A 26,647-nucleotide genomic window follows, 5' to 3' on the forward strand; every position below is an offset into this window, starting at 1 on the left:
CTAGACGGCTTCACCAGAGGCCAAATCTGGCCTCCCACCTCTTCCGCTGCTGCCACGAGCTCAGGACGGTCCGTACATTTGTAGATGGTTGAAAAGAAGGATCCAATGAAAAAGGATATTTTGTGGCAAAGAAAACTACATGAAATCCAAACTGTGTCCCTGAGGATTTATCGGAGCACAGCCACTAAAATAATGTGGCTCTCTTGCTGAAACCGGTTTGGCTCAGTGGATAGAGCGTCAGCCTGTGGACTGAAAGGTCCCAGGTTCGATTACGGTCAAGGGCATGTACCTTGGTTGTGGGCACATCCCCAGTATAGGGTGTGCAGGAGGCAGCTGATCGATGTTTCTCTCTCATCGATGTTTCTGATTCTCTATCCCTCTCTCTTCCTCTCTGTGAAAAATCAATTAAAAAGAAAATGTGGCTCTCAAAAGAAACTTCAGGCGTTGTACTGTTGGTATTTGGCTCTATTGACTCATGAGTTTGCCAACCATCTATGTGTGAATATCCGTGGTGGCTTTTGTGCTATGACTGCAGAGGTGAGCGGTCCCAACCGAGACAGCATGGCCCCCAAGCCTGAGCCACTGACCGTCTGGCCATGGGCAGGGAAAATGTGCTGCCCGCTGAACCGGACTGCTGGGAGCAGGGTCCCGAGGTGGGGAAATAAGCTTGCTGATGGTCCACGGCAGGTGATGTCATTCCGGGCCATCAAAATACCTCCTTTGATTCTTCACAGACCAGAGATCCGTGACGGGGTGGAAGGCCCCGGGCTGGAAGTTTGCAAGGACTCTCTTACGTTGAGAACAGGCTCTGAGCACCAAGGCTACCTTTCCAAACTTCTATAGAGGCGGCACAGGATTTCTCTTGCACTCAGAGAGGGGTCAGAATATTTACAATAAAATATTTGGGATTCAACTGAATTTGAGGGTTTGTGATTTATTTTTTGTTTATTTGTTATTGCTGTTCCAACCCTCACTGATTTCCCCAGGAAATTTGAGGATGACAACGTAGAGGACCTTGGGAGTATCCATATTACTGACGTTTTCCAGTTTGAGGCTTGGGGGACATTTTATGATGCTTCTTGTTTCCCTTGGAGGTGTTGTCCATCCCTTGAAATAATAGCCTAGTCATAATAATGCAAGTTGTACAATTAATTGCATTTGCACAGCCCCACCTTGAAGGGTTTGCACAGCTGGTTAATGCACATCTACCTGCCATCTGTTGGAATTTTCAACTAATTTGGGATCAGGGCTGCCAGACCGTTCAAGAAGGACGAAACCCGATTCTCTAGGTCAGTGGTCGGCAAACTGCGGCTCGAGAGCCACATGAGGCTCGCGAGCCGCGGTTTGCCACTCTGTTGACTAATGAGTTTGTCTACCACTGGGACAAAGACTCGGAGCTTTGGAACAGTGAACAGCCTATGGTCCATTTGCTTTTTTGACCGGGAAGGGGAAAAACAAGACAAAAAAACAAAACCCAGAGCAAGTAAATTACTTAACCAAGATCACAGAGGACTGCCAGGCCTAAAAATACCTCTTCTTTTGAATAGCTACACCCAGCTATAGTTTCCCTTCCAGATTGGAAGCCACAGCTTCTTCTCATTATAGATATGGATCGTGCCAATGGAATCATTAGCGCACCTGAAACTTAGCGTCGGCAAGACAATAGAATGAGGTTTGACTCTTCTCCACCCTGTGGGTTGGTGCTGACCCTGGTGGAGAGATGGCATTTAGTTCCCACAGCCTGGTTGCTGGCATTGACGATACTGCCATTGTCTGACACCTGGGCTGCCACCAGCTCTGGCTGGGAGACACGCACTGAGCTCAGAGGACCCTGCTGGCATGTCAATAGGGCTAGCACAGGCGTCCCCTCCCCAGCCTGTCCCCACACTGCTCGGAATTTCCCTCCAAGAATGCCAAGGCTCTGCAGGAGAATGTAATGAGGTCGTTTGGATTAGCCTGGGATCGTGGGCAGGGGGCTCCTGCATTGAGGGTTGGGAGTGAGACCTGTAATGTTCTTGGAATCTCGCTGGTCCCCCCCACCCAGCACACCCCTGCTGTGCCCCGTCCAACCCTCTCCCTCTGCACCATCCTGAAATAGCCCTGGTTCACACGGAAGAAATGTACTTCCCTAATCCTCACGAGCTGGCCAGCTCTGCATTTGCCACAGGATGGCTTTTGACTTTCTGTCCCTGAAGGAGGATCTCTAAAAGCTTAAAATCCATTTTCCAAACCTAGTAGGAAAGCAGCCAGACTTAAGTCGCAAGGCATAGACCGAGTCTCCTGCACTGCCCCATGCTGGGTGACTTTGGGCTGGTTGCTGCACTTCTCTGATTCTCTCCTTTTCTTTCTTTTTTTTTTTTTTGTTTTAATATATTTTATTGATTTTTTACAGAGAGGAAGGAAGAGGGATAGAGAGTTAGAAACACCAATGAGAGAGAAATATAGGATCAGCTGCCTCCTGCACACTGCCTACTGGGGATGTGCCCACAACCAAGGTACATGCCCTTGACCGGCATTGAACCTGGATAGAGCAGGCCAATGCTCTATCCACTGAGCCAAACCAGTTAGGACCTCTCCTTTTCATATATGTATTTCAGAGAGGAAGGGAGAGGGGACACAGGTAGAAACACCAATAATGAGAGAGAATCATTGGCTTGCTGCCTCCTGCGAGCTCCACACTGGGAATTGAGCCTCAACCCCAGCCTGCGCCCTGACCAGGAATGGAGCCGCGACCTCCTGGTTCATAGGCCGATGCTCCACCACTGAGCCACCCTCTCCTTTTCCAGGTGAAGTAGGTTGGTAGCACCGATGCTTCTGGATCTGCTGTAGAGATCGAATGAGCTGACGCTCCTGAACAGGGGTCCTCAAACTTTTTAAAGTGGGGGCCAGATCACGGTCCCTCAGAGAGCTAGAGGGCCGGACTATATGAACTACTAATTCCTACTGTAACACCTCAGCTGCGCTCACTGCCCAAAAAACCTGGCAGGCCGGATCAGACTCCTCTGCGGGCCGCATGTGGCCCGCGGGCCGTAGTTTGAAGACCCCTGCTCCTAAATCTTATGTGGACAACAGGTTTCACCTCTGAAACAAATTGGAGAACAAATAAATGCTTACGTTTCCTTATGTTTCCACATCTGAAAGCCAGGGGACACATTTGCAGGAAGCCCGAGCAATAACGGATGCTAGATTTATAGCATGTCGCGCACCAGCTGCCCTCTTCCCCCGCGCTCCGGCCCCACCAGGCTTCGTCAAGAGGGGACACTGACACTTCTTGTGTGACCGTCTCTCCCCTGTGGGGCTCTGGGCTCCCATCGGGCAAGGATTCTGCCGCCTTCTTCTTCTTTAGGCCTCTAGCATCTAGCATATTTGGGCATATTTTTGGCGTGTGGTAGCTGCTAACAACAGTATTGCTTTCAAACTGACCCAAGTGTTGAGAACTGTCTCTGCCTGGTGTTTCTTTAGTGCTTTGCTTTCTGTCGTCAGTCTGTTTCCCTCTCGCTCAACCCTTCCCCTCTCTCTCCTCACAGTTGACTTTTCCGTCTCTAGGGACCACCCTACACCTGCGGAGCTCAGATGTTTCTGCCCCTCTTCCCCCCCCCCCTTTTTGGTCTAAGAATTTATAATATGGGGCTCGTTACACCCTGTTAATGGACTTTATTATCTGCTTCAGTGTTATAATCTTCACATTGAAGGCCTTATTTATCTACAGTAAACTGTCCACCGTGTGTGTCTCTTTTAATTCCCCACGTTGATACTGATTGCACTGCTCCACACAGCATAATGGTTCGTTTCAAGTTCATCTGCAAGACTCAAGTGCAGCCTCTTTGGGTGGCGGGTAGGAGTTAAATGGCAGCTGTTGAACAGTGCATAGCAACTCCTCACAGCGGCTTAAACATGAAACAGGACTTGGAGTAACAGAATATGCTGGAATTCGATGAGGACACCAAGTGCCACAGGACAAGGGATTTGAACTTGCAGTTGTAGACAATGACTATACCTCCTACGACCAGAGCCCTTGACCTTTAGCCCCACGATGCCCCAGAAGGAAGGCTGGTAGGATTACCAGCAAGGTCCCAGTGCAGCTCGAATACCCTCCCTGTTGCACAACGTTCGTTCCTTTCTCCCTTAACCTTCCATGTAATAGAGGCATAGAGTCTTGCCCCCTTCATGAACCGTGAAGTTGATGATCAGAATGACTGTAAGACCTTCAGAAACTTTCAGGGATGAAAAGTGCTAAGAAACCAAAAGAAGTAAGTCACCTAACACACATTCACCGGCATTAAACATTCTATATAATAAAAGCCTAGGTGGCATCACACGATGTTGTCACAAGATGGCCGGCAGGGGAGGGCAGTTGTGGGCAATTAGGCCTGCAGGGGAGGGCAGTTGGGGGTGACCCGGCTAGCAGAGGAGCAGTTAGGCATCAATCAGGCCAGCAGGGGAGAGGTTAGGGGGCAATCAGGCAGGCAGGCAGGCAGGCAGTCGAGCGGTTAGGAGCCAGCAGTTCCGGATTGTGAGAGGGATGTCCAACTGCTGGAAACTGGCAGTTGGACATCCCCCGAGGGGCCCTTGATTGGAAAGGGTGCAGGCTGGCCTGAGGGACACACACACACCCCTGCACAAATTTCGTGCACCAGGCCTCTAATCTTTTCATGAAAGGATCTGGCCTAAGCTAGTGGATATTGAGAAATGTCCTAAAAAGAGTGGTGCCCCTTTGGAAATAAATTTATTAATGAGCACTCTAGCCTCTTTTTGGGCACAGGAAGTTGAACAGATGACTGAGATTTCTTAGATTTCACACAAAATCGGATTCTAAACAGATTTATCGAACACAATGTCTACATTAAAACCTTAGTGATTAAATGTAATCCTTAAATGACGGAGTGATCCACACTAAATGTTCTGATTAAAGCACAGAAAAGCTAACAGCCTTACTGTTTCGACTAGAATTGTTTCGATGACAGTTCATTAATAAAAATTTGTATTGGGTATAACCATCCTCCCTCCCCGCCCCCCTTCCCCCCCCCCCCCCCCCCCGCAGGTGTTGTGCTAAGACTGGAGATAGGGTGGTGACCAAGCTGCCAAGTTCTGCCCTCGGAATTATGGGAAATGCAGATGGTTAAATATGAAGCCACCAGTATCGCATCATATGACAAATTCTGTGATGGGGGAAGGTGAGTGCGCTGAGGGACACCTGACCCCAACTCAGTCTTGGGGTTGCACTTGGGGAAGGTATCCTCTAACCCCAGAGAGCAGGATGAACAGGCAGGCTGAGCAGAATGTTCTAGCAGAGGCAGAAGGTTGCTAAAATGCGTTCCTTTCCCTGAATGCTATAATGAACATAATGGAACATTGATTTTCTTTGATGGTTGAGGGACTCATGACCTTCAGGTAATTGTTTTTATCACCAGTCTTTATATAGTGTTGTGGGTGTGGTTGTATGAAATTAGTAGAAGTTGTATTTCAGAAGTAAACCTGCATCACCTCAACCTAATACTTGTGTGGTAGAAGGGCAATGAAAAAACTAAGTAGGTGAATTGTGTGGTTTTGAGTCATGACTTACTGTCACTAAATCTATTCTGTGTTTCTCCTCCTTTTCATCATTGTTGCTTTGGAGGTTGAGGATATTATCTATGCCTCTTGATGAAAGTAGGGCTTTATGTTTTACCAGGAACAAAGGCTCATTTGATAAATGGAGTTTACTTCTAATTTTATAATGGGCTCCTAGAGTGGCATGAGTAAGTTGTTTCATTCTTCTGGACTCTTTTTCTTTTAAATAGAGATATGCTCATTGGTGAAGTATGTGGAGGTTCTTGAATATCAAGTAGGAAACAGGAAAGTATGAATATGATTATATATGTACAAATGTTTGACTATTCTAAGCAGATGCTCAGTAGGTGTTTGATGAAATAAATTTAATTAAGAGTGTAACCATTCATAGTAAAGTGTTAGAATTCTAGTTGCAACAGGTGAATTTTAAAAAAAATGTCATTGCTGTTCCCATTGGAATTTTAGAGCTATTAGAACAACTGATTATGTTTTGTTTGTTTTTTTCTCTTTCTGAAGCTATCCTTAGAGTGGAACTAAAAATCCCAGAATGGGAGGTTAGGAAGGTGAGGTTGGGGGCATGTGGAGAAAAGGAGGAAATATGACTAAAGATAAAGTGGCTTGAAACAGCCTGGTTTGTTTCTGGGAACTCTGGGCAGGTCAATGTTAACAGAAAGTGAAGCACAAAGAGAAAATGTTGAGAATGAGATTGGAAAGGGAGGGGCCCATGCTATGGAGGTTTTAGTCTGCAAACTCCGGAGAATCACTGTGTGCATTTAAACATGGGAATCACACTTGGATTTGGGTTGCAGGAGGATCACTGTGAAAGATGACTTTGACCAGGACAAGGCTGAAGGCAGGAGAACCAATAGGAGGCTCTTGTCCTCATCCAGACAAAAGCTGATGATCGAGGGTAGTGGTGGGAGGATGGCATCTGAGGGAAATCCCAGCATCTAATAGGCAGGAGAAAATTAGGACCCTAAGCAAAGACCCAGTCAGAGAGAGAAAAGAATCATCAGGAAGGAATGTCAAGAAGAGAATTTCAGAAGGAATAAGTGATCAGCGGGGCTAAGTCGTAGCTGAGGGGTGCAGTTGACTGAAGACTGACAAGTCTCCAGAGTGTGTTCTGGGGGCCAGAAGCTCCAGCAGCATCTGGGAATTGGTAAGGAAAGAAACTCAGGATCCCACCTGAGAGATATGGCCAGGGAGTGGAAATGCTTATTGATGACCAGGACATATTTGCATTGGGATGGTTGGGACAGAATTTATCTTGCAGCCAATTTGGGAGGAAATAAGAAATGAGAAAGTGCAGATAATAAAGTCTAGACAGAAACTTGGCTAAGATAGTAACGAAGAGAAATTGGTAGAGATGGATACAAGTCGAGAAAACTTGACTTTGAGCTTTCAGAAACTTCAGCACCTGCGTTTTGGCTTAAAGGAAAGTAGAAAGATTAAGGTTTACGATAAGAAAGGTGGAGAAAGAATAAACAAAGATGTAGAAGACATCAGTAGCCTTTTAGATGTGTATGAGCAAATGTAAGTTATTGTTGTGTGGGATGAAGTGAAGTGATCGCTGCCCAAGGCATGGCTTGTAGTCTGGCTCTGCTTTTCAAGGTTTCTGTGAGAAAGCATCATTGTATATTTATAATAACGTACAGCTCTTGGCAGTGTTTAAGGTACAGACCTTGAATTCTTAGTCCCTTGCCAGTGAGTATGTAAATTTGGACAAATTATTTTAGATACTCTGAGCATTTGTTTCCTCATCTTCAAAAATGGCATAATAATACCCACTACACAGGATTGTAAATGAGAGAGTGTGTCTATGTAAGCAACTGTGTGGCTCCACTTATACGTGTGTGTGGTATGTGTTTTTGTTTTGTTTTGATTTTTCAATAAATACCTGTACTCTCTTCAATCTGAGTTTGTGAGTCCGCAGGTGCAGAGGGCAGGCAATATGCATTGATTTATGTCATTTAAAATTTTAAAAAAAGTTTTTATTGATTTCAGAGAAGAAGGGAGAGGGAGACAGAAACATCAATAATGAGAGAAGATCTTTGAGCGGCTGCCTCCTGCCAGTGGTGATGGTGCAAAGCATAACCCCAGCACCCCACGTGACTGTTCACTTTAAGTTACCAATATAACTGATTGGCATTTCCTGCTGTAGTTTTGATGTGGAATTGTGGATGCTTGGATATGAAACCAGCAACTTAGTCCCCATTCTGTTTCTTGCTGAGATGGTACTTTTTAAAAAATATGTTTTGTATTGATTTCAGAGAGGAAGGGAGGGGGAGAGAGATAGAAACATCAGTGATGAGAATCATCAGTTGGCTACCTCTTGCATGCCCCACACTGGGGATCAAGCCTGCAACCTGGGCATGCGCCCCAACTGGGAATCAAACTGTGACCTCCTGGTTCATAGGTCAACACTCAACCACTGAGCCATCATGCCAGGCCCTGCTATAGTTTTGATGTGAACTTGTTTGTGCCTGGATGTGAAATCAGTCAATTAGCCCCACTCTCTTTCTTACAGAGATAGTTCTTAATTGCTTCCACTGCCCCTGGATTTTGGATGAAATGGTAAACTTGTCCTTTGCCGAAGGCACCATAAGGTCAGTAGAGGGAAGGACAGCGCCAGGACAGAGGTTAGGGTGCTGAGCCAGGAACCCACGCTAAGCATCCATTTGATCCAAACTTCTATGCAATATAATCTGGTATCCATTTTGCCTTGAAATTTCCAAAGGGAGAACCATCGGGACCCAGAGTGTTACAGGCTACCGGTTTTTTGCTATAGTTTTGACTGCTATTGCCACATCCTTAAGCAAACCCCAGTCAGACTGGAGAGGGCACGTGGGTGGCTGGAGGAGGAGGTAGAACAATGCCCCATTCACAGGTGACAAGGGCAGGCCTGTCTCGTGTGCCCATCAGAAGGGTGCTGGGGAGAGATGTCCCTTTGCTGTCTTGCTTCGGGTGATTAGAACCAATTAAGAGGGTGACACACAGCATCGACAGGGAAAGAAAACACAGAGGGCAACCCACCTCTTCTCCCTGGTCCCAGGAGAGAGAGCCCGGGTTTGCCATCTGCTTCCCAAGTTCACTTAGAAAATAGTGGAGAGCCCTAACCGGTTTGGCTCAGTGGATAGAGCGTCGGCCTGCGGACTGAAAGGTCCCAGCTTCGATTCTGGTCAAAGGCATGTACCTTGGTTGCGGGCACATCCCCAGTAGGAGGTGTGCAGGAGGCAGCTGATTGATGTTTCTCTCTCATCGATGTTTTCAACTTTCTATCCCTCTCCCTTCCTCTCTGTAAAAAATCAAGAAAATATATATTTTTTAAAAAAGGATGGAGAAAGCGCCTTAGTCAGTGGGCCTTTTTCCTGGGCTCTCCTCCCACTTCGGTTCGTAAGACAGCAGTGGTACCCGCTCTGCCTTGTCTCGAGAAGCCTGGGTGGGAAATGCTTTTCTCTTCGCAGAGCCTCGCTGTCACTTCACATCTCAGTCCCAGGACAACACCAAGCCCGTCCATTTGGTGTGAGCCGTGAAGGGAGGATCCCAACAGGTGCCATTGTAAGCGTGCCGTGGAGGAGCCACTCGGAGGGCAGCAAGCCCGTTTTGATCTCTGCTCGGATGGGCGGCTTTAGTGGAATACCCTCTCGGGCTGGGCACGGGGGCTCTTTGATCTTCCCTTCGCCTAAAAGGCAGAACCCTCTCCTCTGCTTCCTCTGAGGACAAAAATAAACAGAGTTGGTGAACAGCTGCGTAAACAATGCAATTTGGAAGTATGCAGGGGGGAAAAAAAGCCATCATGGGTTACATATACATCCACACACACACACACACACACATCCTCTTGATCCTCGTGTTGCATCCGCATTGTGACCCTCGCTTGATCTGGGTGAGGTTTCCATCGATGCGGTGAAATACAGAGCCTTCATGCGCCGAGGGGTGGAAGGCCTCAGATAATTGGGGCAGAAGCATTTCTTCCCCCGGACACGGAGCAGTTGTGAGGTGCTCCAACTATAGGAGGGTAAGAGCCCTCCTTCGGGGGCCAAGAGCAGGCCACCCACACTCTGGAAATGATGGGTTTACACGTAGGCGATGGAATCTGTAAGACACCAAACCCATCTTCTTTTCTGTGCCCCTCTCTCCTCAGGAGGGCTTGTTTGGATCCCTGTCCTGTAGGTAATGGGATCGCCATTTGCCTGCTCACAGGCATGCAGCTCTAGAGTAGGCTTGGTTTGTCTCCTCAAGTTCCCCACCCTCCGATCAGTCTCCATAAACTGTATAGTTTCTCTTGTAATTGTCTGTATCTTCATTGACACCCTTGGTTCAGGCCATTGTTACCAGGACTGATGTAACCGTCTCCCCATTGATCACATGGCTGCATTTAAAGCTGATCAATAAGAACTGTTTGAGCCAAAACCAGTTTGGCTCAGTGGGTAGGCCCAGTAGGAGGTGTGCAGGAGGCAGCTGATCGATGTCTCTCTCTTTCATCGATGTTTCTAACTCTCTATCCATCTACCTTCCTCTCTGTAAAAAAATCAATAAAATATATATTTTTTAAAATAAGAACTGTTTGGGTAATACCTATATTGGGATGGAAAGCTCAGACATACTGTTTAGGCTCTTGGGAGAACATAGAAGAAACAATGGCTTTCAAAAGACAGAGAAGGTTAAAAGTATAGAAAACTCCTTTTCTCATCTCATGCCGCTCCCTAGTTATCACCCGTGGCTTCTCCTCCCGAGCCTGACTGACATGTTTTTGTCTTCATACCTCTGTCACAATGTTCCTTCTGCCTCGCATGCTTGCATTGCTTCCTTCTGCCTCAAAACCATCCCTGTTATGCAGGGTGCCTCTCAATGCCGTCTCCTCCCCTCCACACCCCAGGCAGAAGTTTCCACTCCCTCTACTGAATTTTTAGAACCCTTATATTAATTATTCCACATTTCATTGAATGCCCTGCTCTATAGGTACCTGTGTATATGACTTATCGGTCTCTTTACTAGATTATGAATTTGGGACGTGTGGTTTTTTTAAATTTGTTACAAAGGACAGCAGAGCATCTCACCTATGCTAACGCCTAAATGAATACTTTAAAAAATGAATGGATGGCATAAAATCATGGGAATTTATCTGATACCCCTTGTGCCCATTGTTTTTTTTCCAGCTGTATTGAGGTATCGTTGACAAATAAAACTGTAAGATATTTAAAGTGAACGATGCGATGATCTCATGTATGTATGTATACTAGTACATTGTGAAAGGCTTTTCCCCATCAAGTTAATTAACACATCCATGACCTCACGTATTTACCTTTCTGTGTGTGTTTGAGGACATTTCAGTGCTCTTCTCTGACTGAATTTCAGTTACACAATACAGTGCTGCTGTAGACACCATGCTTTCCATGAGCTCATGTTATAGCTGAAAGTTACTAACCTTTTACCAACCCCTCAGCCCTGGCAACCATTTTTCTTTTCTCTGTTTCTATGAGTTCTTTTTTTTTTTTTTTTTCATTCCAGATTCCACATATAAATGATACCAAACAGTATTTGTCTTTCTCTGTTTTTGTACCCATTATTTTAAACCATCATTTAAGGAGCTCTTCATTAATAAATTTTTAAAAAATCACAAAACATTATTTTAGTTCTCACAGTGATCCATGGCATAATTATTACTCTTGTCCACATGTCACAGTTTAGAAAAAGAGCGTTCAAAAGAGGTCAAATCGTTCCTCCAGGGTGATTCGTGTCAATGGCAGAATCTGAACTGAACTTGAGGTCTGACTCCCAAACTACGCTTACATTCCTGGTTATATTGTCCCTCAGGTGTCCTATCTGGGGATCTTTACCCTAAGTGTTTGGATGTTTACGGCTTCTGAGGTAATAGGTAGTCTGTAAAATACATAAAGTAGATGGTGATGATGATGATGATGATGATGATAATGATGAAGAAGAAGAAAAAGAGGAGGAGAAGGAGGAAGAAGAAAGAGAGAGGTGACTGACTTTATGAGTCAAAGTTTAGTTGATAAATTAGACACAGTAAAAAATCAACAGCAATAATAAAATGGAACAATTATAACAATATACTGTTGACCCTGAACAACATGGGTTCGAACTGTGTGGGCCCACTTATATATAGATTTAATTTTTACAAAAAATATACAGTTGTCCCTCCTCATGTCTCCAGATTTCACCTCTATGAATTCTACCAACCATGGACCCAAACAGTATGTTTGATGCACAGTGGGGAGTCCAAGGATGCAGAGGGCCGACTGTGTCCATTGTACTACACCATTTGATATCATGGACTCTGGCATCATTGGCTTTTGGTAGCTATCAGGGTCCTGGGACCAATTCCCTGTGGATATATAGGGATGACTGAGTTTAGGGGGAGTCAAAAGTTATATGTGGATTTTCGACTGCATGGGGTTGGCTCATTTATACCTTTATTTAACGCCCCAATTTTTATTTATTTTATTTTTATTTAGTATCAATTCTTTTATTTTATTTTTTAACTTGAAAAATAGATGATTCCCCTTCCCTGCCCCATGATAAACCTTATGAGCAAGAGTGGTTTCGGTGCGTTGTAACTTTCTCAGTTCACTCCCAGTGATAGGCCCCATAACTAGCTCTTAATCAATGGTTAATGGTTTTAAACAACAACAATGACAAATTTTATGCATACTAGCATTGCCTAACCAGGCTGACTCGGATGCTTTCTGTGAGTTCATTGTGTGGGCTGGCCATTTGTTCTCCTCACAGCCCTCTTCCCCTTTTAGGCAACAAAGCACCAAGCGAAGCCTTTCATCTTATTGTTTATTTACTTATTTGTAGCAAACCCTGCAGGATGTCCTGGGAAAGGCTCGCTCAGAACTATTCCCGGCAGCCAGCTTGGCTTCCTCCAGTTGTCCAGCAATTGCGGATAAGCACTATGGGATGCTCTGCTGAGCCTATGGGATACAACTTCTTTCAACACACCTTCCTTCTCCTCAAGAAGGATCAGCGACTTGCAATCCGTTTCCCAGATCACAGAGCACTGGGTGCAGAGATGGCTTAGCTCCTATAGAAAACTACACCCTTCAGAGTCAAGCTGACGAAGGAACACCTCCTTCGTTGCACTGGACATGCTTAGACAAGGCATTTATCAAGACTGGTTTCATAAACTCCTCTTCCCTGATCCCAACTTTCCTTTGGACCCCTCCTCCTGAAAAAAAAAAAAGATGCCAACATGCCATTTTAGTCCTGTCTGAAGCCATAGGTGACCCTAAACTTTTCTGGAGTGAATGGGTGGCTTAAGTCCCACTAACTAGCTTAAATCTTCCCGTGATACTATTTCTCGAGACTGCTTATGATGGGTCTGACATCACCAGGCTTTCAGTTCCCATCTTGGGTTTCTCAGAGTCCATGCCCAGAAAGACCCATCCAGCTTCAGACATGTGAGCCTTTGTCGAACCTCCTGCCCCTTGTTTTATCTTTGTCTTTTATAGGCAGGATTGGTTGCATTAAACGGGCTGGCACTCAAAATGAAGGCCTTCACCTGGAGAGCATTATGCTAAGCGAAGTTAGCCAGTCAGAGAAAGATAAGTATCACAATGATCTCACTCATATGTGGAATCGAATGAACCACATAAACTGATGAGCAAAAATAGGCCCAGAGACATAGATAGAAGTATGAACAGACTGTCGAACCTCAGAGGGAAGGCAGGGGAGGATGGGTGGGAAGAGATCAGCCAATGAATTTGTTTGCATATAATGTATAACCTGGTGAACACAGACAGAGTGGTGAGGGCCTGATTGGGAGAGGGGGTGGGGTGGGAGTGGGCTGAAGGAGGTTAATTGGGGGAGAGGGGAGAGAAACAGGGGACCTATGTAATACTTTCAACAATAAAGATTTAAAAAAAAAAAATAAGGCCTTCCATTTGGTCTGCAGGTGAGTTCAGGGCCAGGGGCTGGTATGGAGGATGAGGCCAAATGTGCTATTAAAATCTTAACACTGTGCTTCTGTGGGTTCTGCCATTTCATCTCTATGTGTTTGGGGATCCTGCCAGTGGTGTCTGCACCCTGGATTGTTTACCCAGCCTTCACAGCTGGGTGCCGCTCAGTGGGCGTTGTGGAGAGAGCAGGGTGTGGTGAGGGGTGGAGGTGGGAATGTTGCTTAAGAAAGACAAGCAGATGTTAGTGTGTGAAGTCGGAGGAATGGGGACGGGGATGGAGAAGTTTGATGGGCCGTCTCCTACAGAAACTTTTTCAGAAAGCATTCAGGAAACATGAGTTGGCTGTATTTCTGATGGCTTATCTTGGTCCGTAATGCCCAAAGAATTTTGAGACTAAGAATTGTATAGATCCTCGGTAGTTTAGAACTCTCCTGCCTTCTGCCAATCTTTTACTGAGTTGATGGATAATTTAATAAATGAATTTAAAAAAATTAAAAATTAAATAAAAATTAAAAAATTAAAAAATAAATAAATACTGAGTGGATGGGGTCATAAGGTGGACACAGCCAGATTAGAGAGGGACACTGTGATACCCCGACGCGTTCTCAGCTCTCTTCCCCAGGGCAGGGAAGGCGCTGCTCCCGGGACAGCCTCATCCTGTCCTCTCACACATGTGGTGAGAAGAAAGGCATGCCCCTGTGAAAGGACCTAAGTGGGCAGCGGAATGGAGGGCCTGTGAGGTTGGACCACAAGAACGAGAGCCCTGGCCACATTGGAGGAGGCCCTGCCTACAGGGCAAAGGGCATGTTTAAGCTCTTCTGTTTTGGGTACCTAAACGTTGCTCTTGTCAAAAAAATCTTCTTTCCCTGTGCTGGATGTGAATAGCAGAGATGAATATACATTGCCGTTGTTGGAGGGATGTGGGCCCATGGCAGAATCACATTGAGCCTCTGCTGGTAGTTATACTTGATGTAGGAATGGGGTTCTGTGATGTTGATGGAAGAAGGGGGATGCTTGGGAAGGATGGTACCGGTCCAGATGTCCCCTGTCAGATAATAGCACCTACATTTTTATAGCCCTTTCAGTTTATAATAGTACCCATAGAGTGAGATATGTTGGTTAGTACATTGCCATTTTCATAATTTTCCAATTTCTAGTTAAAATTCAAAACCTTGTTCTGATATCCATCTCATTCAATAGGCAGCAGATCTTAAAATCTAAAAATATGTACTTATTTCAAAAATACACTTGCTTTGAAGTAGTCTAGGTAACATTCGACACTGCAATTTATTGACCCTTTTTTTCCCTTATGATAGAATGACCATTTTTGAGCCTAAAACCCTGAGCTCAGAATTTCCTGAGGAGAAGGAGGATTCGTTTTTGCAATAACTTCTCTACAGCACTTGCTAACTTGCTACCAGCTGGGAAATGAATTTGACTCATTAAGGGCAGCCCAAAGAAATACTGGTATATATCCCTAGGAATCATGGATAAAAATGCCTCTACTTCTCACACGGTCAATGAGGGAATGGCTCATGGAAAATGAGAAACACCTGGGCATCTGGCAACCAATGTCAGTTTTTGCCCCTGTGTGTGGCTTGGCTCCGTTCTTTGGTCTTGGTAATAGAGTCGTTATTTCTGTGTCCGATGGGTTTCTGAATGTCATAAGTTGTTTCCACCCAAGCCGTTCCCCAGGATACATAACTCTTCGTTCTCTTTTCTTGCCTGGACTGAAGCTGCAAGGCCATCATTCTTCCCAGAAGGGCAGAGTCTCTCCCCAAATGGTACCCACTTCATCGTTCAGAAATCTATGCCTTTTGCTGGTTTTTCCTATATGTGGAAATAGGTGTACATTTTTTGGTGTTTATATTTCTATAGATTTAAGTTTTCTACATAGAAACACAGTGCTTCCTATAGGAAAAAAAATTAATGAAGCAATATATATCCTTTGCTTGCCTCTTTCTTTTGGGGATTGGGTGCTGTGTCATGAATATTATGGGGACCTTGAGATCATTGTTCACTCTTCTTATGCAATATGAGCCAATACCAGTGCATAACTCACCAGCACACCCTGGAAGATGCAGGAGGTTCTAAATCTGTGAACACTGAGATATGGGCAAAGAAAGTCCCTGGTGATTGTGCTTTAACATTTTGGAAGGCAGGGTAGTCTGATTAAAAGAACATGGCTGTGACTCAGATTTTTTTTTTGTTCAGATACCGGAGACATGCCCTAGTTATTGGATCTTTTTGCGAGGAGCAAAAGAGAGGTGTGTGTACAAAATCAAGGCCAAGGTTGTGCTTAAGGGTTTCCTTCCTTTGTCCCCTCTATCTTTCCAATGCCTTGAGATTATAGGTATAATATAAGAGACATGAGATTGATTAAGTGGCTTGTTGAGCCCCTCTTCTTTTGGAGAGATTGCTGCTTCTTAAGGCCCTTACTACAAGGTGTTGGTGTTGTTGTTAGCTTCCTAACCTTTGAGGACAGACTTTTATCTGAAAACTAGGGGCCTGATGCATGAAGATTCATGCAAGAATGGGCCTTCCTTACCCTGGCTGCTGGCACCACCTTTGCTCCGGCCAGAGCCTCCTTTTCTCTCAGGCCCAGAGCCGCCTTTCCACCTTCCCATGCTGCCCAGAGGCCCCCCACGACTCAGTATCTGTGTATGCAAATTAACCCACCATCTTTGTTGGGTCTATTTGCATACTAACTCCTGATTGGCTGATGGGCTTCATGAAAGTATGGTCAATTTGCATCTTACTCTTTCATTAGTGTAGATAGGGGCATACCAGGCAGAGGAGATTTAACCATAAAAGCCATATGACTGCAAGATACTGAGACATGCTGACAAAAATGCCTGTATTATGCCAGTCATCCCAGCGAAGGGAAAGGTTTGATTGTTGACTATATTTTGGGGGCTCGACCAGACACTGGATTGTTTGAGAGTGCTCCTATTTGATGGCTTGCCTTCCTTTCTGTTCCAGCAGAGAGCCCTCCCCACCTGTCCCCCATTCAGTGGAACTAGCTTCAGCATCAGAAGTGCTATGAGTAGTCCTCAGGAAAGCCTTCTTCATTTTCTCTGCTGCTGCGATTTTTGCTTTGCTGAACAATATATTTGTCTACGTTTAGTACTTGGCAAATTTGTATGCTTCTACCTGTTCCTTTTTATTCTTTATTTGTTTCTGATTGGAATCTTAGCTAATTTTATCCTTCCAATCTCAGTTTATTTTACTTTTTTAAATCTCAGGAGCTCCTGACCACCTACACTTGATTAAATCATTTTTTTTTAACTGCCGCCATCCTGGCCAGATTGTCAGTTGGGCAAGGACCTGATCTGTTTTATTCCAGGTTCTTGGCAAAGAATCTACACTAGATATCCCATCATTTGTTCAATTGAATTGAATTTTTATTTTCTTTCATCCCATTTTGTTTCCACTTCTTTGCAGCAAAAGGCAAGCTATGAGACTATATTTAAGTCGGATTAGAAAGTGTAGGGAGAAGAAGGAAATTAAATTGGATTTAGGAAATTACGTTTTGGCATCAGTGTTCTGAGTTTGGCAGACGATTCTGCCTTTGGGTGTTCAAGAGCTTGCCAGTGGACCCACAGGGCTACTAGCAGAAGGCAATAAAATCTCCTGTGGTTTTTCTCTGGAAACTTTGCCCAGTGCCCTAACGCTATGCACATTTTCCCAACCTGCCCGGTGGAGAGTCCTATACCAGGAAGGTAGGTCTGAAAATGTCAGAGGAGAGGGGAATTTCCAAAGTTATGTCAAAGATGTGCTAGTGAGGGACTGCTTTGAACTTTACCATTCTTGACATTCTTTTTGGCCATTTTCACTGATCCTGTGCTCTTTGGCTTTTGCTACCAGACCGGTCTTGTGGATAAGTCCTATTTCCTTTGCCAGCCCCATTGGTGAAGATATACCCTAAGGCCCAGTCCTTCATCCTCTGATCTTCTTAAGGCTTTCTTGGGAGATGAATGTTGCTGTGACTCCTTCATCTCTAGTTCTGTGAAATCTACATCCCCATCTCAGGGCCCTTCTGCTGGGGCACCAGTTTGTGACTCTCCTTGCCTGGGGGTATCATTCCTGGAATATCTGTCATCTCCAACTAAATATATCTCCATAAGCCTTATCTTTCTCCCAAAACATTCTCCGAGTTGCTCTGAATCCAGCAGTTGCCACTACAATCTGTGAGTCTTTCTACACCTTCTATATGCCTGTCCCCGCCCCCCCCCCGCCCCCCACCTGCCCCAACCTAATGGACTCCCAGAGGTTGTTCTTCCTTGTTGTGTCTCTAGAATCCATTCCTTTCTTTCCCCTTAGGACCCAGCTCTTCCTCTTTTCACAACTGTACTCTCTAGAGCAGCGATTTTCAACTGGTGCAACACGTTGGCCAAGAGAATGTTTAAAACACGCAATACCTGACTTTTTCATCAGGGGCACTGACCTCTTTTCCCTTAGGTTGTCAAATAAAACAATGACAACAGCCAACATACTTTTTCTATGTATGTTGTGAATGAGTCAAAAGTATAATATACTTATGTTTTGGTCAAGTCGGTAAAAAAAAAAAAAAAAAAAACACCAACATATATTCTGTTGTGCCACAGAATTTTAGTAATTAGTTGGTATGCCATGAAATGGAAAAGGTTGGAAATCGCTGCTGTAGAGCACAGCTATCCTGGATTCCTAGGGTTTTGCCACAGGCTTCTTGGTTTTTTTATTTTTACCTGTTTTTTTTTTTTCATGTCTCATTTCCCCAACTTGATCATTAGCTCCTTGTGGACATAGAGGAGGGATTGTTTCTCTTCCTGTCTCTAGCAGTTAGCACAGAGCTCAGTAGCTACCTGGTAGGGAGCGTTCACTGCTGACGGTGACCTCGAACCATAGGATTCCTCCTGGTCAGCTCTGTGCAGACATTGTCCCTGGGATGCCAGAACCTCAACTCGAAACTGTGAGGCACCAGATTTGAGGCAAATGGATGGATTAGGTGAGCACAAGTGTCTCTACAATTTGGAAAATTTGTATTTTTGAGTGCTTAAAAAATGAATGCCTTTCTGGTGTAGTTCTTCATTGTTTAAAATATTTTTTCAGAATTATTATGCAATGTTATCCAACAAGCTTATGGAGAAGTATTATGATTGCTACTTTATAGACGATACAACAGAAGCTTGGATGTCTAGTTTGACCAAAGCCATAGAGGCAAAGGTCTCCAGCCCCAGACTTCTGATTCCAGGTAAAATCAGTTCAAGTAAGGCATGGAGTTAAATCCTAGGAAGATGCACATTTTGATTTTTTTAAATATATTTTTATTGACTTCAGAGAGGAAGGGAGAGGGAGGGAGAGATAGAAACATCAATGATGGCAGAGAATCATGGATTGGCTGCCTCCTGCACACCCCACATTGGGAATCGAACCCTCAGCCTGGGCATGTGACCTCCTACTTCATAGGTTGACTCAACCACTGAGCCACGCCAGCTGGACACTCTTTTTGATTTTTGTCCTGAGGAGGTTTGAAGTCTAGTGAACAATAGCAAACAAATGAAACGCCTACTACCAGATTCGAATTAAGTAAAGGTGAGTGAGGACACAGCAGAATGCTGTGGGCGCATGAAGGTAGGAGTGATTAATTCAGTCCTGTGCTAAACAGCAGCTGCCCTGGCTGCTTTTCATCAGGGAGTGATTACGAGGAATCTGAGAGCAGGTGTGGGTGTGTGCCGACAGCAGGATGGGCAGGCGGAGGAAGACAATGCCATTTCCAGTTGTGCTTTTGGCTGGGGGAGCCGTGGTGTGGGGATGGCTAGCAGGTGGATGATGACCACATTGGGGTGGTATGGCACTTGGGGCAGACGGGAAGGTCCCCGGGCCTATCTGCCAAGCTGGCTTACTTGGTTTCACTCAGCTCCCAGGGTAGCCTGGTGCTTTTGTGGGCGGCTGCTGTTTTGATGATGTCGTCGCGGGTTGAATGTGAGAAAACTGAGCTTGTCCTGTTGCAAAGACTCTGAAAAGATCCCGTGATGATGCAGCGGTCCTCCCTGGGTTGCTCCGATGTCCTCTGCAGATGTTTCAAACTTGTTCCATTTTTTCCAGGTCCCCCAAGTGTTACCTCCCCACTGCATCTCTTTCTCTTTCAGCCTCGGTGAACCTCCTTAAGATTTTTATTTAACTAGAAGCTCATTCCAAAGTCTACATTATGGCAGCCTCGTGGATTTTGAAATAACTTTATTCCCTATGTTTCTAAGTCATTTATACTTAATTCATCAAATGTGTCGTCCCCCCGTCCCACTTTGATGAGGCAATTAATGGCTAAAGCATCTTTATAAGCCTTTGAGTTGGCCTCTTAAACTTTTTCCTCTTGTCTTGAGTCATGCTAAGCCAGTGATTGGCAAACTCATTTGTCAACAGAGCTAACTATCAACAGTACGATTGAAATTTCTTTTGAGAGCCACATTTTTTTAACTTAAACGTCTTCTAACGACACTAATAGACTTGCCCAAGCCGTGGTATTTCGTGGAAGAACCATACTCAGTGGCTCACGAGCCGCAGTTTGCCGACCTCTGTACTAAGCCATAACTGAAGTGTATCGCAGAGTTCATAGCCCACACCGAGCCTCTTTATATTTCCTTTCCTCTTCTGGCCCTTCTTCCCATGCTTACAGATTACCCACACAGACCAACAGTGACTGGAGGTTCATGTCTGATTGCCACTTTACCCACAGACCAGCCTTTCTCTAGTCTACTGTCAGCATAAGGCAGGGCAAGTGAATGTTAGCTACCCCTCCCCCCAAAAAATATCTGTTTTCCTTGCAATTTCAAAAGCTTGACTTGGATCGGTCTTGTGTCCCACCAGCTTCATCCTTTGTGGCCGATGCCTAACCTGGGGAAGGGCTGTGCCTCAGGACTCATCACCCGCTCTGTGGATTTTTGAGATGGGGCTGCAAAACCAAAGCAGCTCTTTCTGGAGCCCTGTTACTTCTGGGAGGGACCTCTGGCCAGGTTGGACCTTCCGCTGATTTCTCTTAGCTCTCCTGTTACTGTCAGTCTCAATGCATAGCTGTAAGGGCATTTGAAGTCCTCTCTTTGGCAAGGAAACACTGGCAAATTCTGGTGTTTCTAGATCTTGCTTGGCATACGAATGTGCATGCAGCAGGTAAGAAGATAAACATACATAGTTCAGAGGTAGGTCTGCTTTCTTTTTTAAAATTATATATTTTTTATTGATTTCAGAGAGAAAGAGAGAGAGAGAAACATCAGCAATGACAGAGAACCAGGGATCAGCTGCTTCCTGCCCACCTCCTACTGGGGATGGAGTCCACAATCCAAGCACATGCCCCGACCAGGAATAGAACAGTGACCTCCTGACTCATAGGTCAATGCACAACCACTGACCCACACCGGCTAGTGGTGAGTCTGCTTTCTTGATAAAGACAATTGATCCACTTTAATTTGACACACTGACAAGATGCTAGGCAGCAAAAGCGAGAGGAGGAAAGAGAACGAAGAGCAATTACATGCCCAACGGGCACTTGACGTACGTTGACGCGTTTAATCCTCACAATTATCTGCAATTATTAGCCCTGCTCTTAGAAGAAGGAATTGAAACTGAGCAAGTCTTAGTAACCTGCTTACGGTCACCCCACTGGGAGAGGCCCTCTTCTTTCCACTACTCAAAATTCCCAGCCAGGGTGCCGGGGTGGGAGCCCATGGAAATATTGGAGTGTGGTGGTTGTATGACTATTCCCAGGAAGCAGCCAGAGCTACCCAGTTGTTCCTCCAAATCCCTCTCCATCTGCACCCGTGTCTTTGTGCGCTTGTGTGTCTGTCTGAGGCTATCTGCAGACATATGGATCACAGGTTCCTGCCCCATGAATCAGACAGGCAGGCAGTTCGGAGAGTCTTCTCCCCTCGGACCTGTGGCCCTCCCCGTGCCAACTGGAAATGTGGGTGTGGGGAGTCTATTGGGCACTGGGATGGTGGAGGGATGGAGGAGAAGCTCGGGCGGGATGTGTAGGACCAACAGCTACTCTAAGGATTCTCTCTGGTGTGGAGACACAGCCGTGGGGAAGGGCTCAGTGAGGAGACGTGCCTGTGTGTGGCCTGAGCGAGTGCCCATCCATGAGCTCACCGTTTCAGAATCGGTGCAATGGAAAACCCACTGTTTAGCCTACCCAAGGTCCTACCTTTGCCCTGCCTGGGAATCGAACCAGCAACCTTTCAGTGCATGGAATGACCCCCAATCAACCGAGCCACACACTCACTAGGGCCTCAACTTCACTTCTTTGTGAGCTTAACTGTGTCTTCACATTTTAAGTCACTGGACTAGTCATCATATGGTTTGGGGATTATTGGCTCTGCATAAAAAAATAAATAAATAAACAACCACCACCAAGTGATATTTATATTTTACAAATAAACACCTTGCAACGATGTGTGTCAATAGATCAGCGTACATATTACTATATTCGGAACATACCTGTGTTTGTGTGTACCGAGGAACCATGACGAAGTCTATCTCTACAATTTGGGGTGGACAGCTGTGAGGGGAGACTTCGTTATATGTTTCTGAGCTGCTTTAAGTCCCTGGCACGCCCCTGGGCACCAGCCTACCACAAAGGTACTCCGTTTTTTTCTGATCCAAAACAGACTCCCAAAGCGGCCAAACATTTGGCAGGGAACTATTTCTAGGTACAGGATACACACGGTCATGCGAGAGCCATCCTACTACAGCAAAACGCTGGTGAGGTTCGTTGGTGGGAGGGGAAAAACAAAACAAAACAATCAGGAAATGCATTGGTTGCCGTCACATTTGCATGCCTTCTGTCCACCGCAGAGATGTTTGCTTAAACGATGTCTTCGGTTTAGCACAGTCCTTCCTCCCTCCCCCGGGGCGGATCACGTGCCTGCATTCTCACAAGCGAACGTGCAGGGTCCAAGGGCAGCCGGCAGCTGTCTTCAGTCAACGTGGCCACATAGTGCGAATTCCCGGGAAAAGAGAAAGACAAACTTTATACATAGTGTTACACATGATCTGCCCTCTCGGAAACCAACGGACCCCCCCGCATGCATGCACTCATGCCACCGTCGGCAAACTGAGGCTCGAGAGCCACATGCGGCTCTTTGACCCCTTGAGTGTGGGCTCTTCCACGAAATACTGCGGCCTGGACGAGTCTATGTTGAAGAAGTGGCTGTTAGAAGAAGTTTTAAAAACTTAGCTCTCAAAAGAAATTTCGTACTGTTGATATTTGGCTCTGTGGACGAATGAGTTTGCCGACCACTGCACTGATGGATACAATGGCTCCTATTCTTAAAACCTGAATTTGATCAGTAGCCAGCATATCAATACGTGGCTGGACTATCTCACAGAGCTTTTGTGCAAATAGGAGAAAGGGGTGTGCACGTGCTTTGTAGAATTAAAGCTCCGGGCCAGTGCTGTTCTGTTGGAAATCAGGTCGTATCTGAAAGCAGAAAAAGACAGCAAGCAGCTGGCTAGCGTCTCTTTCGTCTCACGTTCCTGCGCCCCATGGGTCTGCCTTTAGGGAGACTCGGTGCGCTGCAGACACACATGCCCACCCTGACTCCCCCTTTCTTGTTCCTTCCGCACCCTGGAGACAGGCACCACACACCCCGCATGCACACAGCGCCTCACCGCAGTGACTGGACGTATGGGCAGCAGTGAGCAGCGGTCCTCCTGACGCCCCCAAACATTGACTGGCATCATGTGACCTTGTGTGTGCATGCCCCAGACATAAAAAAGACGCTCTAGCTAGCTGGTGGGAGACAGTGCGGCTTTGTCACAAGTCACATCAGATCGTTGGGTCAAGAGCCTTGAAACTATAGACTTCGGTGAAGGCTGTTGCCTTAAATCACTATCATTTATCAGACGTTGGGGTTTTTTTTCTTTTTTTTAAATGAAGGTTTTCATTAAGTTTAAGCATAAGCTTTATGGCCCAAGCAATCTATAATAACAAAAGCATAATATGTTAATTAGATTGGACAGCCCAACAACCATTGGGACATCATTCCGGATGTCCTTCCTGACATAGATATGGCTGCGAGGGCTGAGGCAGAGGTGGTTAGTGGCAATTAGGCAGGCAGATGAGTGTTTAGGGGCACCAGGCAGGAATGCAGAGTGGTTAGGGGCATCAGGCAGGCAAGCTAGCAGTTAGGAGCCAGCGTTCTCAGATTTCGAGAGGGTACAGGCTGGGCAGGCTCCCTGCCCCTCCCCTCTTTGCACAAATTTCATGCACTGGGCCTCTAGTTTTAAAATAACAGCAATTACTTTCAACCTACCAGAGGACAGGAACATCAAAAAAATTGTCTTTCCCTGAATTAATCACTAAGATTAGTGTAATTCTTATCATATTTTCATTCCCACTTGAGGGCTCCCCGTATTCCCTCAAGGCTCTCCTCTACACTCAGTCACTTACCTGCCGCAATGTCACCTTTCCCAGGAGGCCTACCCCTCCCCTTCTAAAACACTTGCCCGATCTTCACAATCCACTATCATTGTCCTCATAGAATTCATCACCACCTGGCATCATACATTTATTTCTTTACTGTTTACTTCCCAGACTGAAATGTAAAGTACCATGAAGGTGGGACTTTATAGTATTCACTGCAATCTCCCCAGCCTTAGCCCAGGCTGCGGCCCACCATAGATGCTCTTTAAACACTGAAGGCAAGGTTGAATACAGGATTGGATGAATGCATGTAGATTCCCTTTCACCCTGTGTCCCACCCACTCCTTCTCCACAGGTGATCACTGTGAATAGTCTGGGAACTAACTTCCTGGGCTTCTTAAAAAAAAAAAAAAAAGGCATTTGCAAACGCAGACACACACTTTTTTATGATAATGCAAATTGTTCTATTCCTTCATTTTTCTCTCCATAATATACTTCTGAAATTTTCTAATGGCAGCTTATAGATAGTTTACCCATCGGTGTAAATAGTTCTTCTTAACAATTACATTGTAGTCCATATTATAGATGTACCACGACTTACTTAACCATTTTCCTATTGATAGATACTAGTATATGAGTCACTTCCCCCTGTTCACTATTATAAACAAGGCTGCAGTGAATTTGCTTGTACTTAAATCTTTGTGCCCATAGCAGATAGGTCTCAAATGATGAAATAGCCTGGCCCACATTTTGATAGATACTGCTTACTTTGTCCTTCTCAAAAAATATACTGTTTTACACACTCACCAATAATATATGAGTGCCCATTTCTCCATATCTGCAAAATACCCAAGTTTGTCTATTACGGACCTAGGATGGTTTTCTCAAGTGTGTGGTTCTAGCTTTTTCTGACTACTTTTTCACCTGCCCAGTCCTCCTGGCCCATGTCTCTGAAATCATAAGTTGGGGAACAAAAGAGAGGGGGTGAGGGAAAGCCACTGAAAACCCCAGGTGCTTCTGGCTAGGCGGGGCTCGAATGTCCTCCCTCGCCAGGCTGAGCGCATCTGCACGCTTGCTGCCCACCTGGCCATTACAGGTCTTGAGTTGTTGCTGCTTCTCCTCCCTCCTTCCCATCTGGAGGCCCTGCCAGGCAGGGTCTCAGCAAGTGGTCCTCCAAGGGGCCTGGCCTCCTCCCTCCCTGGCCCCCCTGGGTGACCTGCCTTGCCTCCCTGCTTGTCTTCCAGGCCCCGCCTCCCTCCGGGCATACCCTCTCCTCTCGGTGATCACCCGACAGCCCGCCGTCATCTCTCACCTGGTCCCCGCCACCCCGGGAATCGCCCAAACGCTGTCCTGCCACCCCGCTGCCCCCGAGGCGGCCCCCACCGAGGCCCCAGGAGGCGAGGCGCTGGGCAGCAGCGAGTCCGAGACGGAGCAGCTCACCCCGCGGCAGAAGAAACCCCGCCGGAGCCGCACCATCTTCACGGAGCTGCAGCTCATGGGCCTGGAGAAGAAATTCCAGAAGCAGAAGTACTTGTCCACCCCAGACAGGTGAGGCCCCGGAGAAGGCAGGCTGTCCGCAGTTCAGGGCCTTGAGAGGGGAGACCCCTTTTGCTCACGCCATGGCACACCCAGGCACAAGGACTGGGACACGCAGGACGCTGTGGCAGGGTCTGGTCCTTGGCCCACATCTTCTCAGCCTTGGTAGGACAGCAGCCGACCCAGAAGAACCTGCCTGTTGCCGAACTTGTACTCCTCACTGTCTCTCCCTATTTTAACGTAACCACTCCAGTGTAAGCAGGAAGGTGACGTTTAGTAGATGGCTGGGAAGCAGATGGGTTTGTGCAGTCCCTCGCACCCAGGACCAGATGTAGTGGGACCTGATGGGGAGCTGGGATCCATGCTCTCAGCCTTCTCCTCACAGCCCAGCTCCTGGTGGACAGGCTGGATGGACGGGGTGGAGGAGCTGTCAGATGTCCTGGTGCGTAGGATGGGTATCAAGTCAGAGGCACTAAAAGGACTTGGATCAGATCCCTTTCTTGAAGCTTGAGATCCAGACGAGGGGACTGTGGCACCTGCTTCCTCAGAGGCTGTAGCCTCAGCCGTGCTTTAACTTAGCATCTTAACCGCAAAATACCCAAAATACTCAATGTCTTGTCTTGTTCCTCAAATTCCCTCTGGAGAAGGCTGAGCTTGTTTTTTGTTGCTGTTGTTTTGTTTTTATATTTTTTATTGATTTTTTTTTACAGAGAGGAAGGTAGAGGGAGAGAGAGTTAGAAACATCGATGAGAGAGAAACATCGATCAGCTGCCTCCCGCACACCCTGTACTGGGGATGTGCCCTCAACCAAAGTACATGCCCTTGACTGAAATTAAACCCGGGATCCTTGAGTCTGCAGGCCGACGCTCTATTCACTGAGCCAAACTGGTTAGGGCTAGAGAACAATTTTGAAGATAGAAGGGACAGAATAGATCTTGCCATGAGGAAGAGAAACAGGGTTGAGCATTCCGGGGTACCTGGATGGGGCCACCAGGGAATCAGGGGCATCATGACCTAAAGTTGGAGGGTGGAGACAGAGTGGGTTTTGCAGACAAAGAGTGAGTTCTGGTTGGACGTGAGCATGGGATGGACAGTGGAGACGGGTCTAAGTATTGGGGATTGATAGATGGGATCTCTAGGTACCAAGGGCAGCATTCAAGCCCAGCATGTAATGAAGAGCCTCACATACCTGAGCAGCCAGGTGGAGTGGGCACTGCGGGGTGGTCTATTAAAAGGCCTT

The 26,647-nt window shown here is 46.2% G+C and overlaps 1 protein-coding gene across 1 annotated transcript in view; it reads left to right on the top strand.

The window, feature by feature from the left end:
* Nucleotides 1–26,647, top strand: part of BARX2 (BARX homeobox 2) — a 55,100-nt gene that overhangs the window by 16,653 nt on the left and 11,800 nt on the right. The window contains exon 2 of the mRNA XM_084868372.1: nt 25,116–25,419. Within this exon, the coding sequence (XP_084724498.1) occupies nt 25,116–25,419 (304 nt within the window). The remainder of the gene's footprint in view (nt 1–25,115; nt 25,420–26,647) is intronic.

This window comes from Pipistrellus hanaki, assembly GCF_964339955.1.
Source record: "Pipistrellus hanaki genome assembly, chromosome: 19".
Classification (NCBI taxonomy): Eukaryota; Metazoa; Chordata; class Mammalia; order Chiroptera; family Vespertilionidae; genus Pipistrellus; species Pipistrellus hanaki.